The sequence below is a fragment of the Pezoporus wallicus genome, unplaced genomic scaffold, assembly GCF_028554395.1.
Source record: "Pezoporus wallicus isolate ANWC-B61680 ecotype Strahan unplaced genomic scaffold, APGP_CSIRO_Pwel_v1 scaffold_3294, whole genome shotgun sequence".
NCBI lineage: Eukaryota > Metazoa > Chordata > Aves > Psittaciformes > Psittacidae > Pezoporus > Pezoporus wallicus.
In genome coordinates, this window is record NW_026635478.1 from 8,022,854 (window position 1) to 8,042,817 (window position 19,964).

The 19,964-nt window shown below is 37.9% G+C and overlaps 1 protein-coding gene across 4 annotated transcripts in view; it reads right to left on the reverse strand.

Annotated features, from left to right (window-relative positions):
* ATXN10 (ataxin 10) overlaps nucleotides 1-19,964 on the reverse strand; it is a 112,336-nt gene that overhangs the window by 70,557 nt on the left and 21,815 nt on the right. For 3 of the 4 annotated variants that reach the window (XM_057426813.1, XM_057426833.1, XM_057426806.1), the window contains 3 exons: nucleotides 14,806-14,902; nucleotides 13,237-13,401; nucleotides 1,822-1,902 (listed from right to left, as the gene is read on the reverse strand). In XM_057426813.1, the coding sequence (XP_057282796.1) occupies nucleotides 1,822-1,902; nucleotides 13,237-13,401; nucleotides 14,806-14,902 (343 nt within the window). The remainder of the gene's footprint in view (nucleotides 1-1,821; nucleotides 1,903-13,236; nucleotides 13,402-14,805; nucleotides 14,903-19,964) is intronic. The other variant, XM_057426823.1, reaches the window with a different exon arrangement.

The window sequence follows — 19,964 nt, forward strand, 5'->3', positions numbered from 1 at the left end:
CTTCGTTTATATGACTTGGTCAGCCCTATTGGACACCCAGTGCGGCAACTCTTGCGGTGAAGGCTCCTTGTCTCGTTTTGAAACAATGAATTCCCTATGCTTTGGTTTATACAGTTACTTTTTCGTCCAGTTAATGACAGTCAAAATGTTTTTATCTAAATTGGATTTGTCTCCTCATATATCTCAAAAGAATGCATTCTTAAATATGCTAACACTACATGGGAAGATGCCACGACAGGGTTTTCTTCTACAGCTCATATGCAAAAGGACTATTTCTATACCACTTACTTCCATATGTTTGACAGTAAATTAAGCAGTATCAAATTCATATTAAACTGTATTGTGATTTATGCTTTTGAAAAATGTAATGAAGTTTACTTGGTTTGCAGAACTCTTGGGATTTACCGCAAATTCAGTGAATATGCTGCGACTACCCAGCCTGCGTGTGATCATCCATATGATGCCTACACCAAAAGCCTTTCTGTAGAGGCAGCAAATCACCCTCTATAGCACGGTGCATGCAACAAATCCAGCTGAGAGCTTTCTAGAAACTGATTACATCTATTACTTCAAGTACAACCGAAAACCTAACCCAGTCCTGGCTGTCCCCAGGGGATTAAGAAAACATACAAACTGCCATCTATGACATCTCACAAAGGGATTAAACCTGGCTCATTCATTTAAAGCATTCTTTCCCTCTAAATGGTTAAGGAGCCCCTACTTCCAGGCACAATAAGCCCCCAGCTCATATTCATTTCTATTTGGTCAGCCTGCATAAAGGAAGAGGACAGTTATTTCCCTCCTTAGCATTCCCATGCTTATACATCAATGCTGTTTGATCTATGGTTTTCAACCTATCATATATTCTTTAGTTGCCTGCCACCCCTTTTGCTTCTTTCTAATCTCTGATCAGTGTCTGTACCCCCATTTGTAATAACACTGCCTTTAGTCACAGGAAAAAAAAACAACAAAAACCAAACCAAACCAAACTGAACAACCTCCCCCCAAACCAGGAAAAAACCTCCAACATTAAGGGGCTGCTTTGTTTACTGCTTTGTCTTTCACCTGGGAATACCATAGGGGGAACTCTGAGTTTCTCTGGGTCAATGGGGAACAAAGAAGCTATATTGACTGCATAAACAAGATGACAAGATCTTCAAGCAGTTGGAGGAGAAGTAGAATTATAGTACAGGATTTCCAAAAATTTATCTTCCCTAACCTTCGATTAAAGCAATTGCAAATGAGCATTTTCCCAAATACAGCAAGGGCCATTTCCCATTAATTCAGCATATATTTACAGAAACACTTGAAGGAAAACTAGCTAGTTAAAGCCTTTCATGTTTTTATATAGTGGAAATACTGAAAGATTAAGTAATAATGGGCATCTGCATATCTGCATTTTTTAGGTTCTGTTAACCAGTGGGAGACACATTTCCAACTTTAGTAAAGGCTTCCTTTAATTTCTTTTAATTACAACAGGCGTACGAACAGTTGAGGATATTTCAAATACAGCTGTAAAACACTGCAGGGTGTGGTGCTCTTATGAAATCAAGACACAGGCATGAAATCTTGACTTTTTTTTTTTGAATATTTCTTTACCAAGTAATGGCGCCAACCTGGATTCTGCAACCCTACATAAATCACTGCCAGTTGTGGCTAAGCTGTAATGTTAACCAACCAATTTAAAACCATTACTGACATAGAAACATGTATTTAGAGATTTTGTGCCAACTATGAAACCACACAGTTTTTCAATCATGTGAACAGGATACTCTATATGGAATGCTAAATACTAAAAGCCACATTGGTTTTTGGGGTTACCTTTCTTGATTGCTCAGTTTGGCATAGAGGGCTTCTACCAACTCTGGACATTTCAGCAAATAGTCTGTAACAATCATGAACCTAAAGAGGGGGGGAAAAAAAAAAAGGTGTTACTGGTGCTACAAAACTCAGCATCTACATTTACTCCAAATGGCATCAGTTATTTTATCCTGTTGATGACTGGGTTACGTGCTTCCGGTCCTCCTTGCTAACGGATAGCAATTGTCACAAAATAATTGCGTGTTGTCCTGCAGCATCTTTCCTAACACAGCAATGGTCATTTCCCATCAATTCAGCACACTCAAATGCTTGAAGGAAAGCTAGTTAGGGTCTCTTGCCAGTTAGGCACACCACAATTTAAATAAAACACTCATCTAATTGTTTATGCATATCAGAAAAAAAAAAAATAATCAAAGTTCAAGCTTGAAAACTAGTATACTACTCTTCACAACACTATTTTATGTGCACCAAACAGTCAAAAAAATGCCCAAATAATTTCTTATTTAAAAAATTCTAGCAAAACATCAAACCAAATGGAAACTTCTTTGGCAGATGTAAGGCAGAAAAATGCTGTTCTCAACTTATAAAAATATAGCCTTGTCTCCTTTTGTAATGGAACCTAAGCTGATAACCAAATCTAACTCTTTGCTCTATGAGGCACAGAGGTATGGTCAGCCTAGCCTTACCCCACCACCAGTATTTACAGTGATCAATTTCCCAAGAACCATTCACAGCGGTCAATAGCAAATGCTAGTCATTTATTTTCAACACAGACATGTACCTTTAGCATTATGGGAACAACAAAGTATGTAAAAATATTTTACTCTTCAAAATACACTCCTAGGAGTACTGACAGCATTATATATGCTGCACAGGTATATGCATACTAAACAACGCATTTTCAAAGCGGCATGTCTACCTATTAAATATAAATACAGGTCAGATCTCAGAGCATCCTCTGAGCTGATTAAACTACTGAAAAGATATAGCTAAAATAATACGAAAACCAAGTGATTTCAATATTCCCTCCACTTTCTCCCTACTTTTCACTTTGCTGACAGCCTTTTATTTTCTGTATCCATAACCCACTACACAGCTAACAGGAAGATCACATAGAAGAGTTCCAGCTGCAGTGAAGTATTTTTTGGATGAATACTCAATGACAATTGGGGAAACAGGAGAAGAAGAGGTCCAAAAGACTAATAGCTATTATATTTTTAACGGTAACTGCGGACTTAGCCAGCATCTGGTTCAGTTACTGTAAACTAGACATTTTTAAGAGAAGGAGGGATAATAAAAGCTGTTTTATGATGTTCTTTTTTCTTAACTGATATTTGTACACACTTTCAAGGAAAAAGAAAAAAAGTACAGGCATAGGGAATCATTAACATAAAATTGGCATTCTGAGCAGTGTAGTACTGATTCAAGAGTTTCTCAACACAAATTTGGACTTGCAGACTTCCCCAAAGTCAAAAGCACAAAAGTATTCCAACTGAGCAGCACACACTCAGCCATAGCAACTGAATCAAGCCATCAGCAGGGTAGTCAAGTCGAATGCTTCTGCAGTTCCTGAACCAACAATTCATTGCATACAAGCCATCCACAGTTCAACCTTCAGAATGATAACAACTGACTTTTATTTTTCAAAGATTTGAGTATAAGCAAAAGCTTTTATCTGGACACGTAAAAGAAAAAAGCATAATAATCAGAGCTGTGCAGAACATAGTACTTAGCCTCATATATTATAAATTTCAGCTGACAATGAAGTATGGAGAAAGTGCATATAAGGAGACAATCTAAACCTCAGTTTTTCAATCTTGCAGTTCAGACTAAGAATTTCAACCTTAATTTTCATAACTTTATTTAGAGGAAATCTTCTTGTCCATTTGCCTTGCAGTTAAAAAGTGATCAGTAATTATCTCAAAAAAAACTAGTGCTACTAGGTGCACATTAGTGATTACTATTGCAAAGAAGACAACCTGTATTTTAGTTGTTACTTGGGTCTACATTCTTGCATTTATTCACGCACATATTTCACGTTCTGTGGATTAGACTTCTACTGCTTGAGGAGCTTGCAGTATTTCAGAATAAAGTTTCTGCTTATAAAGGAGCATAGACTTCTCTGTGTGCTCCTTACCCTTTTATTTCATGACATGATTTTACACCTCAGAAATTTTGCTTCTGCATTTATGTTTCTCTTTCATCTTAGCAACTTACCTCATCACTGCATGATGAAGAATAGAGCAGTAGCATATTGTAAAAGACCATCACCAAGAGATAACAGAAGAATTAGTAAAGGAGTAAAGCACTTTCAACTCTTGCTACCATGGCCAGAAATTCTGGTGGTAGCTAAGCAAGGATGCAGAAAATTAAATCTACTGTCTTTAGTCCTCAGCTCTCCTGTTTTTCATTTAAGGCAGAGGAAAAGAAGAAAAGTAGGCCATCCACAACTCTGAACTAAAAGAAGACATTCAGTTTTGGGTTACTGACTGAATATGGCATGTCAGATGCACACAAAAAGCTTTGGTAGGAGATTTAAACTTTCTTTGGAGCCAACAGCAGAACTACTGGGATAAACTGAGGACCATAGTAATTTAGTGAAGGAAATGGTGAAAATTAAAGTTGTTATGCAAGCGTAACACAGTAACAAATGAACAGTGTTAAATATGCCAATTTTCTTGACTTTTAAGAAATTGTCTGGCTAAAAACCTAAAAAAAATCAAGTGCTTACATAGTAGGTAAATACAGGAGGAGATGTTCAGTTCAAAGACTTCACAATAGCACAAGGGCTGCATTGTACCAAACTGAACTTGAGAAGCAGCCAAGATGAAATGGTATGAGCTACATTTGTGCTCAGTTTATTCCAAATGACCACTAAGCTTGCTACAATCAAAGCCTGGTGTAAGCAATCAACTTTATCATCAAATGTAATACTCCATATTAAGTTAATTTGATCCCATTAGCAAGTTTTGAGAAGTGTCCTTGGTCTCAGAATATGAAGAAAACCCCCACAAATTTTTTAGAAGAAAGAAAAACACATGGTGATTCTCTATTTGAACAGCAAACTTCTCTTCCAATCTCAAAACCAAACATATTTTTCACCATCCTACAATAATGCCACTCTATCCAAAATACTTAGTAAGAATAAAAAAGCCATTTTTGTAGTTTCAGAAACAAATGTCACAAATCATACAAATTTTGAAGTAAAAAACCCACCACAATTTAGATACCTAACCTTTCAAAGCCATACTGCCTGCGTTTTAAGATGCCAAAAAAGCAATATGCCTTATGCAGAATTGTTTGGGACTAGAACATACTTCAGAAACAGATATATTTTGGTACTTCCACAAGAATGCAAGCAGTTTATCAAAACTATTTAAAAAACAATTACAAGTACAAAGCTATTTATTAAACACTGGAATACATGTGTTGTCACAAAGACCTCTAGAAACTAGGAAATTCACCCTACTTGAACACCAGCACTCCTCGCTCAAAAGAATAAGGAAACACATTTCCATGTTTAAATGGATACCCATATATCACGCATTACAATAGTTCTCTCCTGAGCTGAATCAAGCAAAACAGTGAACATCCTTCCATCTTCAAAAGGCATTACCCATAATGAATGCATCTTCCTTACAGGCCCTGATACTGTCCACCAACTAAATTCTCAGGTCTAGAAAACTGAGTTCAGATTACCTGTAATATTTTGCTGATTCAGAGGACAATCCCATTCAGTTCAAAAGGCAGTAGAAGACTTATTTTTATTTATGTGTGAAGTGCAAATAATTATATTTTTTTGAAGAGCTACCGGGGGGGGGGGGGGAAGGAAAATGATTTCCTGCTTCCCCCATCCATAAAATATGCAAGAAGAAAGAGGTGACAAGATAAATAAATATGTAAGGCTGGGCTTTGAAAGACTGAGGAAATCTGTGCCAGTACACTGCAATTGCAAAGAGAAAGTAGAAGCTACTCAGATCTCTACAATTAAAGAAACTTTTCCAATTGTCAGTATTATTTAAAACCACAGTTGAACTTGGAACCTGCAATGTAACTCCAATTTTCCTGGAATTAAAAATAAGAATTACTTTCTGGAGGGTAGAAGAAGGGGGCAGGGGACACCCTAAATTGTCAGAGTGAAGAGACAGAGTTGCCAGCCCAAAATGAAAAAGAAAAATAAAGAAAATGGAAAAAAAAGTAACATTTTCTGTTTTCTCCACCACATGCATACCAATTAAGCAACAAGCACTCCACTGAGGAGTTCCATCTTTGCTTTTAAATCTGTGCCCATGGGCGAGACTCCTTGCCACAGGAGAACTAGTTTCTGTCCACACTTCTTTCCACTTTCCATAAGCCAGGACAAAATAACCAAAGGCAAAAAATGAGGAGGGGGAGCCCCACAGCCTAATCTTTACAGTCATCATTGAGCTGTGGTTTCCAAAAGAGAAAGTGGATGTTCAGAAAATCTTACTTCCTATGCCAAACAGTTGACCACACTCTTAATATCGTTTTTCTGGAAGCCAAAAGGCGTATTATGCCTCTTATTTTAAAATGGAGGATTTCTGTTCCTTGCTCTTCAGGAATCAAAAATACAACCTGCTTTTCCTTTCCATAGTAGCAACACTGCCCCATGCACACACTTGGAAAAACTGATGACACAAGCTATACTCTCATCTCTAATGGAACCACCAAAGTATTTCTTAAATAAACAGCTTTTAGAATACACATTGGTCTCGGTTAAGATAAATTATAATGTAATTTTGTACTACTTTTTCCTAATTATTTTACAAAACACATATGTTTGCAGGTTCAATATTCTAAAATAGATCTCGTGGCATTCTGTGCCGGTTTCTCTTCTAAATACAGTAGCTTCTAAACTGTGTGACACACTTTTCTGCTGTTGATTAATACAAATCCAAAAGGGAGTGGATGTGTGGGAAATGTAGAGAAATGACTTTTTAAAGGCTTCACAATTTTCCAGAGCCTAAGGCATAGCTCTCTGCATGTTTTAAGGAAAAGCTTTTAGTGGGAAAAAAAAAAAAAAATTAATTAATGGCAGTGCTTGGAAAGCCTTTTCAGCATACCGCACATACAACATGGGAATCAACACGCCAGAAGAAGTAAATCAGCATACCCATTACAAAGCTATATTGGAAAGATGGAAGATACAGAGAATATAGTTTATTGCCACACAAGTGCATGAAAACCACACCCATCCCTTTGAATAGAACAGAAGATGGAGCGTAGGGGTGAAGGAAGCAGAACCAAAAGATGCATAATGCAGAAAGACCGATTATAATTGTGATCATAAGCAGGGCAAGATGGAAGCAACAGATCATAACCAAACCTGAAAGGGGAAGCCTATAGTAAAGGACAAGGTCTCAGAACTAAAGACAGGACAGGAATGGCCACTCATGCACCATTCCCGTAGCAGCATGAAAGTTTTTTACCAAAGTCAGAGGGTATCAATTCTGAAGCTAATAGCCTAGACAGTAGCTGCTGATGGAAAAACCAACACATTTTCTAGAAGACAACCGCACAGCAAAGAACCATCAAGGAGATAGGATCATTTAATTAGTGTATGCCATGAATCATATCCAAGAAAGGAAACGAACTTGTTTCTGCAGAGCCAGCTTCTTTGGAAAGACCTGCAAGAATATACTGTAACATCATACTCTTAAGACTTTCTGAGAGCAGCAAGCTCTGGGCACTCCTCACAAGCCCAACTATAGATCAAAACATTCAGGACAAGACAGGTAAGTTTCAACAGCTTTCAGTCCTGAAACTTCCAGTTTCTTCTTGCTCTAAGATTTTAGCCAAGAGCTACAAAACAAAGGGGTATACAGCCAGTCAAGCGATGTTTTGAAGAACCACAGCTGGAGCTACACAATCTGCCTCCTCAGATCAGTGCTCTCGGGAGTGAGACCAGCAGCAGCAGCAGCAGCAGATAGTTCTTATTATTCAAGATTACCAGATTGCTAGCCTGAAACAAGTTGAGGAGCTGTGTTAACTAGAAGTTTAGAAGCAGTTTAAGAATACCTTGTTTAATATATGTTAATTAATACCACCTAAAAATGCCACTCGGCATCTAGCATTAAACATAGCAAAGGCAGCAGCATCAAAAAAAATCTTGGAGCAGTTTAGAGGATAAAGCTCCTACAAAGAGAAAGATGAGGAAGTATCAGTGCAAGAGAGTATTTATTGTGTGAATTACATTCTGCAATGCAACTTTACAGATTTCAGAGACAGAAGCATTTCTGATGCTTATAAGTAACCACAAGCTTAATGAAATTAGCTTTCAGACCATCTGGTCTGGATAAACAGGTATGATCATATAAGGACTAAAAATAAAATCTGTCCAGGGCATTCCTTCTAGAACTGACTTCCTTCTTAAATTTATTAACTATTTCTTAGCTCATAGCATACAACAGAGAAGACTTAATGAAAACTGTATCACTCAAAGACACGCTTAGGTGTGCATCCCAGCACTGTAACCTTCCTTTCTTCCATGTTCTGAGGCAGTTTGTTACGCTGCCCATCTACAAACACATTTTCAAAATGCATCAGCACTTACAGTCTCATTCTCACTAAGCTGATATGCAAAATAGCCGTCCTCTGTTTCACAATCTGTTAGAAAGCATGTGTCTTGTCTTTCCATCACTGATTAGATTCAGAAGTCACTGAACTGAGGCCTTAGCTCCCATAACCCACCCCTCTCAGGAAGCATGGCCAACATTTCAGACATTCCCTCTTCACTAACAGGAGACCCCTGTCTTCTACCAAACATCTCGTGACTTGAGAAGTAGGCAGATGTTACAGGAAAATTCCAGAAAGCTATGTCCGCCTTTAAAGATGCTTCCTCTGCTCTCTTTAACTGGGAGAGGGGTTTATGGCAGACAATAGAGGAACTGCAGAAGGTCCACTACCAACAGCTGCTCCTAAAAAAGGAGCCCTGAGGAACTGCTCAGAATAATCTCAGATTTCCTCTGACAAAATCTCCCTACAGAACCGCTGCAAGACTGAAGGGAGAAGCCAAAGGCGTCACACTTGGAAAGAACTTCCTCCTGAACTTTCCCTAAGGACTTTTCCAACTTGGAGACTTGGACTTTAAATACGAATATAGGATCACAGAGGACGAATTGCCAAAAAAAAGATTTTAAAACATGTGCTTGCTTTCCTGTGATGTGATGGGTGAAGAGTAGATAACCCAACATGTACTAGCTGAATGGACGAGTGAGGACCCCATGGGAGAAACTACAGTTCAGTCAATGAACTTAAACCCAAATATTTGTCCTGGATGTCCTCTCTCTGTCCTAATGGCTCATGGCAGCAACTGCAAAAATAATTTGAGCATCCTAAGTGTTTATTTGTGGAATTCATTGGATACAAACTTAGAGGCGCATTAAGTCATAAATTTCAGTGCACAATAAAAGGGAATAAAATATTGAATAAAGTTTTGCCTATAACCAGAAGTCACCTGGTTATTCAAAGAAAGATTTTCCACACCTGAAAGCAGTGTTCGACAGCAAGAAAGCCCAGCCAAGAGGAACAAACACACGTGGCATTTACTTTTTATTCAGTGTAATATGAAACTGGATGCTCCAGCTGAGAGACGAGAAGGTAGGTAGGAATTAAATAATATTTTTAACTTTAAAAGTAAGAACATCTTAATTCCAGTCATTTATGAGTCCAGCAGTGAGCATAACCTCTGGGAAGAATAGTTTGCATTTCAACTCAGCCATATAATGCCATAACGGACACTTAAAACCGGGAGTGTTCACTTAGCTGGGGCACAAGGGACCCAAATCTTTACAACAGAATACTGGCTCTATTGCAAATACTGAGGCTAAGCAATCCTAGTGGTATGTACTTCAGTGAGAGCTGAAATACAGCTCCAAGTTTTCAATGAATTGCTGACAAAATATTTTTTCTACAGTCCAGCCAGAGAGGCAACCAAACCTTAGCTTCTAATTCAGACGAAAAAGGACAGAAATCTCGTTAACACGCTTTTACCTGACTATATCTTATGCATGCTCTTCTGTATCAGAAAGTACTGCAGTTCTTCAGTGAGGGTAAATAAAAAGTGCTTTAGTAATGGACCAAGAACTTGTTCCAATGAAGAAGAGTATACGCAATGACAAAAATGGACACTAAAGCAAGAGCAGCAATACACCAGGGTTCAAATATATTCTCAAAAGCAGCAATGACTCTCTTTCACACACCTAATTGCAGAAAACTGCAACTGATTCAATATCAAACATAATTAATAGAAGGCTCTAATGAAAAATATTATATTAACTACTACTGAGTATAAAATTGAATATAATGACTAGGATATCATTCTAACATCAGCATAAGGCACATGAAAGTACTACTACGCATCAGGACTAACACTAACCCAAGGACAAAGTTTAGGTTTTCACTTCTTGTTGTCCAAAAAACACGTTCTTTCATTCAGGACAAGAATCTTCAGCTTTCATGAGCCAAAGTAAATAACATTACTTCTACCAAAGTGAGAAATCTTATTTACTGTTCACCCTTTCTGTTCATAGCAAAGTGTGTGTCAGGGAGCCATTTCTGGACATGGCCTGCTCTGTTTGATCACAGGACAGAGCAGCATGTTACACTTGTAAATCAAGAGCAGTGAAAAGTTCACAACAGTTTCCTACAGGAAACAGATGCAACATGGCTGGCATCAATAAAGTTTTCCCCTAAATTCAGAGAACCAGCAGAGAAAACTGCTTGAGTAGGCAGAACACAAGAAAGTCAGCACAAGAGCTGGCTAGCTTACTTTGTGCTGCTCAGCAAATGGAAAAAGAAAAGCAAGCAACTAACAGAAGGTATCATCATTATATTACATGACTGCATGCATCCACATTCATCTCTCAGAAAGCCAAGACAAGAAAAAACCTCTTGATAATTAAAAAATAAATTAAAAACGGATTGTTCTACTAACTTTGTAGGCTTCTCCAAACCTTTAACTCCACAGAAATACACCATGCAGTACAGGCTCACAAAATGCACGTATTGCCTACGATAAAAGCATTACATTAGTGTAGCACACTGACTTAAGGCTAACTAGGAGAGGGGAGAAAATAAAACGACAACAAAAATTACAACCAAATCATAACCAAAACAAGAAAAAAATATCTTTTTTAAAATCACTGTTGCATAAGGAATGGTGCACGTTAGCGGATTTCCTTTGAAAATATGAAAGATAAACCTCTTGTACTAATCGTTTGCTTTTTTTAATAAGAAAGGATGTGAAAACATTACTTTCTTACCTCTCCCTACACACCAAGTACACCAAAGATACTACACGCATTCTATTGTATAAATATCATAGATTTTGAGGATGTAAATATGAAGAACATACTTTGCCATTTAAATTAGCCTTGGCTATGACAAATATTGGCTCACAATAAGAAAAACTAACAAGAGGGCGAAACACACTCTCCAGAATGTGTTTCTTGAGATGGAAGACATAAGAAATACAGCATTAGAAGAACAAATGAAATGAGGGCAAGAAACCGGAGGCAAATGGGTACAAGACCTACAGAGTAACAGAAAAGTCAGCCCCTCTCTAGCAAGGAATTATCTTTTTCACTTTCAAGATAATGCTGTTTGAATACCTATTCAAATACCTTTTGCAATGCACCTTTTAGCTTAGATATTGCACTTGTGAATGCGCTTTACCTGTGCTGACTTGAAAATAGTGCCAACATTATTGAAACATTTGTGTTTAGAATTTGGTTCAAGGTGCCAAGAAACTTACACTACAAGTCATTGGTTTTTCTTTCAGTTGGAAAAACTGATAATAAGCTTTGAGATTTAACTAGCCAATGTTTAAAGAAAATCAAACATATTGTTTTCTTAATGCCTGGATAATAATCCAATGCTTTTTTTCTATACTCCCTGTATGAACTCAGTGTTCTGACAGGAATTAGAGGACAAACATTCTGCAACTGCCTTACAGCAGGACTAGTATTATTCTTCTCTACCCATCTCTTTTCCTTCATCATGGTCCTATATCTTGTACAGAAGTTTGCCTCTTGTTAGTTTCAAGACTAGTCTGAAGAGAGACCATTTTCCACTCACATCAAACATCCATAGTGAAGGCAAGACATCTTCCTAGTAACATCAACAGAATGCACTTAAGGCTAGAAAGATTAGGGAAATTAATACCTTGGCATTTATTTTGATGCTCCATTTATTCTGCAATTACCTTCAAAATATAAATTTAACACCATGACCACCTCTTCCAGTTCTCCCTGGCTTTCATCTCTCATTCAAAATACATTTCAGCATATCTTTGCTAGATAAAGAAAATGAAGGATAATCAAGATAATTATCTGAAAAGCAATCTTTCACATGTATTTATACTGACAGATGCCAAAACTGAAGACTTAGTTTGTCACTTCTGAAACAGAAGTCTGCTTGCCTAATCCTGAAACTTGGCTTTCTGAAAACTATTTATGTCCTAAGCAAACTGACCTGGTTATGAAAAGAAAACCAGCCACCAATAATTCTGAAGTCATTTTACAGTACAAAAGCAAACTATTAAATGACAGTTGCTTTGCATTTGATCATCTTAATTTTGTTTGGAGACTTTCCAAGTAACTAGTAAAACCCTGACAAATCTTCCTAATTGAATTTTCAGTTTCAATATGACCTTCAAAAGAAGGTTACAAAAAATACAAACTTTTATCCTCTTGAAATGCATCATCTAAAAAAATAACAGAATGGGTATCCCTGCTGATTCAAGGCAGAACATTTCTCAAATGCGTAACTGATGACAGTATTTACAAGAATGGCCACTAGCAAAACACATTAAAACTCAATGGAGTAAGACCACTGACTGGGTGCTCTTAACGCTATGAAAACGAAACATGTAATATTCACAAATAAAACATCTTCTCTGCCTTGGTATAAAAATGATTGCATGTTGCAGCAGACAACTGACCTGTTAAAAACAAAGAACCCCACCCACGTTTTATGCAGTACTCACGAGCAGCAGTCATACAAGTTTTCCTACCATGACCCAATAACTGAAGTCTGTAAGACTATATTGTGTGCTAACTTTATTTCAAAAATCTACACAAACCAGCACACGAGTATAAATTAGTTTGCACCATTCTATGATTCTAGAGCCCTGTTTCAACAACAACAAAAAAACCCACCATGATTTTAAAATTCCTGTCTATACCCTCAACAAAAATGTAGTCTTATTTTAGCAGCAATCAAAATGGTCAGTGAAAGTATCATGAAAGTTATGTCTGTACCAAATTACTAATTTCTAAGCAGATTTTCATTTACTATTAGTAGTGTCACAAATTTTGACTTTTTTATACAGAGATTTACACCAGAAAAAACACTTAATTCAGAGGGGGCAGGGAATAATCTAAAGATACATACGACCACTCAGACTCCAACTGCACTTTGTAGACTTTCAGGACATGAAGAGCCACAGTCAAGTTCCCAGGATCCAGTAGTTCTCTCACCTTCTCTGAATTAAGGCAGGTGAACAGGACCATACAACAATAGGCAACAATTTTCTTATCACTGCATGTTAGGCATGTCCTTTAAGAGAAAATAAGGAGTTTAGAGAGTAAGTTACAAATGAACATGGAAAAACAAACTAGTGACTTTCAGCTTGCCAGGTTGTTTTTCCTTGCTGTCTTTTAGAAAATTATGTGTTTGCTATTGCCTAAGAGGGATAGAAGTTATCTCCAAAGAAAAACATCCAAATTCTAGCTGAAGGTCAAACTTAACAGGCAATTTACAAAACTAATGCTAAATTGGAATTAACTGGAGCTCTAGAAATTGGGTGAAACCATAATAATGATCATCTGCTTCTATTATCATAAGGTACTTCTACATCCAGCGCTGACAAGTAGGCTCCAAAAATACGCTCAGAATGATTATCAAATTGAATGGAAGTGCCTTTGTTACTAGCTTACTACAAAAAAATGACCAAACACATCAACAGTATTGTCATATGTCTTCACACAAACACTTACAATATTTCATTACACATATGTAATTGAACCTCCAGGAAGATACTCTGCTAAGGCTGGGAGGGAGGCAGAATCATTAGAATATACAAAGATTATGTCACCTCTGTAGATTCCATAGCAGCAAAGGGAATAAAGAAAAAGGTACGTTCTTGAAAATAATAGAATCATAGAATGGTTAGGGTTGGAAAGGACCTTAAGATCATCTAGTTCCAACCCTCTGTCATGGCCAGGGACACCTCACCCTAGACCATGTCACCCAAGGCTGTCCAACCTGGCCTTGAACACTGCCAGGGATCGAGCATTCACAACCTCCCTGGGCAACACATTCCAGTGCCTCACCACCCTTCTCCTTATATCCAATCTAAACTTACCCTGTTTAAGTTTTAACCCATTACCCATTCTTCTATCACTACAGTCCCTAACAAAAAGTCCCTCCCCACCATCCTTGTAAGCCCCCTTCAGATACTGGAAGGCTGCTATGAGGTCTCGCCACAGTTTCTCTTCTCCAGGCTGAACAGTCCCAACTTTCTCAGTCTGTCTTCATACAGGAGGTGCTCCAGTCCCCTGATCATCCTTGTGGTCCTCCTCTGGACTTGCTCCAACAGCTCCATGTTCTTCTTATGCCGAGGACACCAGATGAGTATAACTACTTAAAAATACCTCTTAAATAAAGCTTATGTTTGAAGCTTCTAATTTGAAATAGAAGTTTTCTTCCCATTTCTCTTAAATGAAATCAATTTACTGTTAGTTTAGAGCAAGCAGTTTTTAAAGGTCCTGACCTCTGTAGTTGACTAACAAAAAAACCATCTACAGGATATGGTCTCAACCATCACATTCTCACCAAAGTTATTTTTCAAAGCTTCATAGTGCTAGTAGAGGCACAACTATTGTGTAGAAAAGATATGAATATAACCACAGAAATTACATTAGGATAAAAAAAAAAAAAACAACCCGCATCCATGCTTACAAGAAGAGATCTGGGAAAGCACACTTCCAAATGCTATTCTGGGAATCTCCATTTCCTGCTGCAACGTTTCCAAGAAATTGGAGGCTACAACGAAGAGCTGAAAAAAAAACCAGAATATATATTAACAGGAATTCAAAGAACCACTAATAAATTTCAAATAAATGACAAACTTCAGCATCATGGTTGTATACTACAGAATCCATCTCAATTAAGCTTAGGGTGAAGTATTTCACTGCATTTCTCAATGCATATTTGCATTTTCTCTTCCAATGCAAATAATTTTACAAAGTATTCCAGAATTATACCCAAAACAAATCCAGCTTTTTCCCCAGACTTATAGGAATATCAAACATGGTTTGATCAAACACCTGGCTACTAGTGATTACAAGAATTAACTAACTCTGTCAAGGTTTAAGACAGACTGACATCAGTGAAAGCTTGGATCTACAGTTAGCACAAACTGAAGCAGACCCATGCTGAACCAGTGGCTGCCACATGGCAGTAGTCATTCTGCCTCTTCCAGATCTGAGGTGGCTTTCTTCCTCTTGTTAAATTAACAAAAATAGGTAGTCTGTCATCACCTGAACTCTGCAAGAGCAGCTTTGCCTGGTGTTAAGAGAGCTCCCCAGGCACCCTCCCTATGCTGGCCAGAGACAGCTTGAAAATTTTGTTGCAGCAGGTACAGCCAGAGCAAGAGAACTGAATTTGTCCACTCTCTACCCACATTAAGTTCTGGTTAGCTGGACAAGTCATTATACAATATGATGATGTGCTCAGTACTTTTTGACTTCTATCCCAGAAAAACTCCAGTACTCCAAATAACTTTACCACCGATTTTAACACTGAATTTAATATGGCAGATTTCTACTACTACTTTGAAGGATTTATTCCAGCCTCCTCTCAATACAGACTTAAAATGCAGGAAGATAATATTTCATCATACACATTAATAACCTAGAGTCTGTCAAAAGGCGCAAATTCATGTAAAACAAAAGCTTGAACCCACAGACCTCACAAAATTAAAACACTTTTTTTGGCCCTATTGACAGCTCTCAAAAACCTGGCCCTTATTAATAGGTTGGCAAAGAAACTTAGTATTAAATGTCAAAATGCAGTTTGACAGATATTACAATGAGCAGCCCATTACAGATGAAGGTGGCTGATACTGCCAGGGTCTGCAAATACAAAATTAGGACTCTTTAAAAGGTGCTGGGCCAGCTGGCAGCCAGATTTCCTACAGAGATCTGGGCATATGTCCTCTTGGGAACAAAAAGAAAGCAAGTCTAAAATGAGGTCACTTGGGCTTAGGGAATAGTAAGTAATTTTCTTCCATATATATTTCTTAAGCCTGCAGTATGTATATTCTCTCCATAATGCATTTTGAATCATATTCTCCTTTATGCTGTTCTGTCTCCCAGCACATCTGCTCTTTTTTATTACTTTCTGCTTGTCATTATGTTTCCGCTTCTCCCATCCATCTGGTTCCCATCCTGCCGACTCAGAATTTTTCTGAAGGACAGCAAGCATGGGCATGCTACTGTTCTAGCAGATATTTTATGGAAAAACTTCCCTGCTAGAAAAAAGCCAACAAAGCACTAAATCCTAGGAATAGGATATTCTTTCTCTTGGTGAACTCCTCACTTGCTCGGCTATGAGAAAGATCTCTCAAAGGACATGAGGTTGCTTTACCTGAAAGTCGCTTGATCTTTTTCAGCTGTCAATTACCCCTTGGTTATCAGAGCTTATGTTGTCAAAAAAAATACTACAGCCGGGGGGGGGGGGCAGGGAAGGTGGGAATGGGAGAAGTTAAAGATCTTTTAAAAGAAGTTGCTGCCCTTAACGTTACAAAAAATCAAATGCTATGAACACATTTGCAGTACAATAATAAATATCTACAAATTCTCCATTAACACATTGGAGTCCTAATACTTGTGAAAGCAATTAACACTGCCCTTGTTCAATTGCAATCTCCTGAACAAGCAAGAAGGATCCAGGAAAAGGTCAAGATTCTGTGGATGTACCATGGAAAACAAAACAGTTTCACCTGTAAATGGTTAGTTTTAACCAGTAATAGTTAACATCTTTCTTTTAATTGGAAGACGTAAATCAATATATGGGAAAGCATTTAATCTGAAAGACAAAAGATACTGTATCTATTCACAAATAAGCAAAAAAGGATGATGCTCTGATAATGCAACATTTTCCCATCCAATTAATCTTACTTGATGAATCTCAGCCATTCAAAAGATGTGAATCTACAAACACCTGAAGTAATTGAGCTACTGGAATACAGATTACATACAACAGGACCTAGCTCACAATCTGTCCAATCAATTCTGTCACAACTACAGTGCAACTGTTGCACTGCTTCTGCAGTGTCTGAACTCCTTTTCCCTATGAAAAGAAAAACTAAAATAATTCATATTACACAAAACTTAACTAATTTCAAAGTACTTACTGTGATGTCAGGTCAATGACATAGGACAAATATGGCTATACCAGAGAGTGAATATTTATGCTTCAGCTTATATGATCATGGATCTACCTTTGAGAAGCCAGGTCTGCTGGGAGCTGATGAGATTCACCTGGCCAAGTGAGACAAGAGGGTCTTCACCAACAAGCTAGACCAACCTATACTGTGAAATCCCACCTGGAGTACTGTGTTCATCTCTGGAGTCCTCACTACAAGAACATGGACCTGTAAGAACAAGCCCAGAGGAGGATCATGAAAATGGTCAAAGGGGTGGGGTATCTCTCTTATGAAGACAGGCTGAGAGAGCTGGGGCTGTTCAGCCTGGAAAAGGAGGCTCCCAAGAGACCGTATTGCAGCCTTTCAGTATATAAGAGGGCTTATAAAAATGATGGATGGAGACTTTTTACCAGGGCCTGTAGAGACAGGACAAGGGGCAGCACTTGTGAACTGAAAGATGGTAGGTTTAGACTGGATACAAGGAAGAAATTTTTAATGATGAGGTTGATGAAACACTGGCGCAGGTTTCCCAGAGAAGCTGTGGCTGCCCCATTCTTGGCAGTGTTCAAGGCCAGACTGGATGGCAACTAGAGTAGATAATTGTAGCATGTTCTCTGTATCCTATCACAGTAGCACCTGTGTCCTTACACTTAAAAAAAGCATCAAAACCAAACAAGCACTACCCAAAACCAAACACTTTCCCCCAACCCCAAATATACACCTGATGGACTTGAAGCATACAAATATCTTACACGCAGTGTTTCTCTCCCACCATTTAACGGATGATTCCAGAAAAAATTGTAATAGCCTAGCACCAAGCTACCAAGTGACAGGAAATAACGATACGAACGTTGCAAACCTAGACTTTGGTATTCATGCTCTAAAAAAAGACACACGCCCCCCCCCCCCCCCCCCCGAAAAATCCAACTAGAACTATTAATTCACAGGAAGGTATACATATGTTAAAAAATGCAAATGCTACAATAAAAGCACTGCATTCCCAGCTATGGAAGTCTCTTATTAGCATTCAATTTCCATGCTTCTATTTTGGTTTTGTTTTAACTACTGAACTTGACTGCCGCAACTTATGATTCAACTATGCATAGAAATCTGTAGAATACACATACTGCTTTTCTCCTCTCCAACAATGTAATTGTCCTTACAGCAAAGGCAAGAAAAATCCAAAAGCTGATTAAAACCAACTTACTGCACAGTATACCAGCTGAAACCATTCTGCCATCCACTCAATAAACCTTATGCTTTGTGAAAAGGGGAAGGAAAAGTAACGGAAATAAAAGGAAGAAAATAAGAAGACAACTATTAAACTTTTCCCCTGAAAATGTATGGATCTTTAGCAAGCTAAAAATAACTGTCAGCCATTCCTTCCAGCTGCATTAGCTAGTATTAGTACTCATAAGTATAAAAAAAATGTCTTTTCCATAGGACTGACCTATTTAACATCTTAAGTCCACTCCCTACCTGCTGGTGTCTATAAGCACTGACTTTAACAAATAATTCTGTAGCTATCAGCACAGCTAAACCTTAATTTAAAAAAAAAGTTACACTGTGTGTGGTCAACAAGGCTATTTTTAACCTGATGGTCAACCACTGTGAAATTACATTTACTAAGATGTAACTTCTGATACACAGATAGGCCTTAAGAGCTGAATAACTTTTCTCCCCCTTTGAGATATCAGTGGTTACTACAAAAGCAGCATGCTCCTTAGCAAATGCAAATACTCAGGTTTCACAACGAACCTACAGTGGGTTACAGAGAATTCTAAGTTCTACAAAAACAACCTCTTTATACCACAGGACAACCCATACAGGGGAAACAACAACTCTTTTCCTAACGAATTCTGGTATCTAAATGTTTGTCTACATGTAAACTGATCTTTTAGAGTTGCTCAATGCCACCCACGCAACAAATGAGGCAGCTGATTCTTACAGCCCTGCACAAAGATGCCTTAAATGTACTCCACCAGCTCAGTACCTTCAAAATCACAGCTCCATTTGTTCCTTCCAATCTCTTTTGATCACACACTATCTGAACCAAACTTTAGTGTGTGCTTTTCATTTAAAAATTAGAAAACAAAGTTAGAAGAACTTACTGCTGGAAAGCCTCTATCAACAAGATTAACTGCAATTTCTCACCCTCACACACACACCTCCCCCCCCCCTTCCCCCCCAGTATTTTTCCGCATTAAATTGCTACACACAACCAATATGTTGTGTAGTCTATTTTGGTTTATTATATTATTATGCATATTATTTGTTCATATTCATACACACTTTTATGTCTTACTTACAGAACATGAGTTTTTTTCCTGAGAGATAATTGGACTTATCTGTCAAACTCTTACTACAGTTTCTCTAGGGAAGAACAGGAGCCCATGAACTTGCTCACCAATCACTTTGGCCTCAGTTGCAGAGGCTTACAACAGTCATAGAAAGAGAGTTTCATTCTTTTTATTTGGGGTAGACAGCACAGAGATAGTGCAATCCTGTGCCTTTACTGGAGTTACATAGAGATATAAAATAAATGCAATCAAAGCATGTCTTGCAATCAAAGGATGTCTGAAACTGTACAGCATCACTTACCAGACTGCAAACACAAGTCTAGCAAACTTGCATATCTTTTACACTTTAATGCTTTACAAACCATTAAGTACGCATGAAAGACATAGCT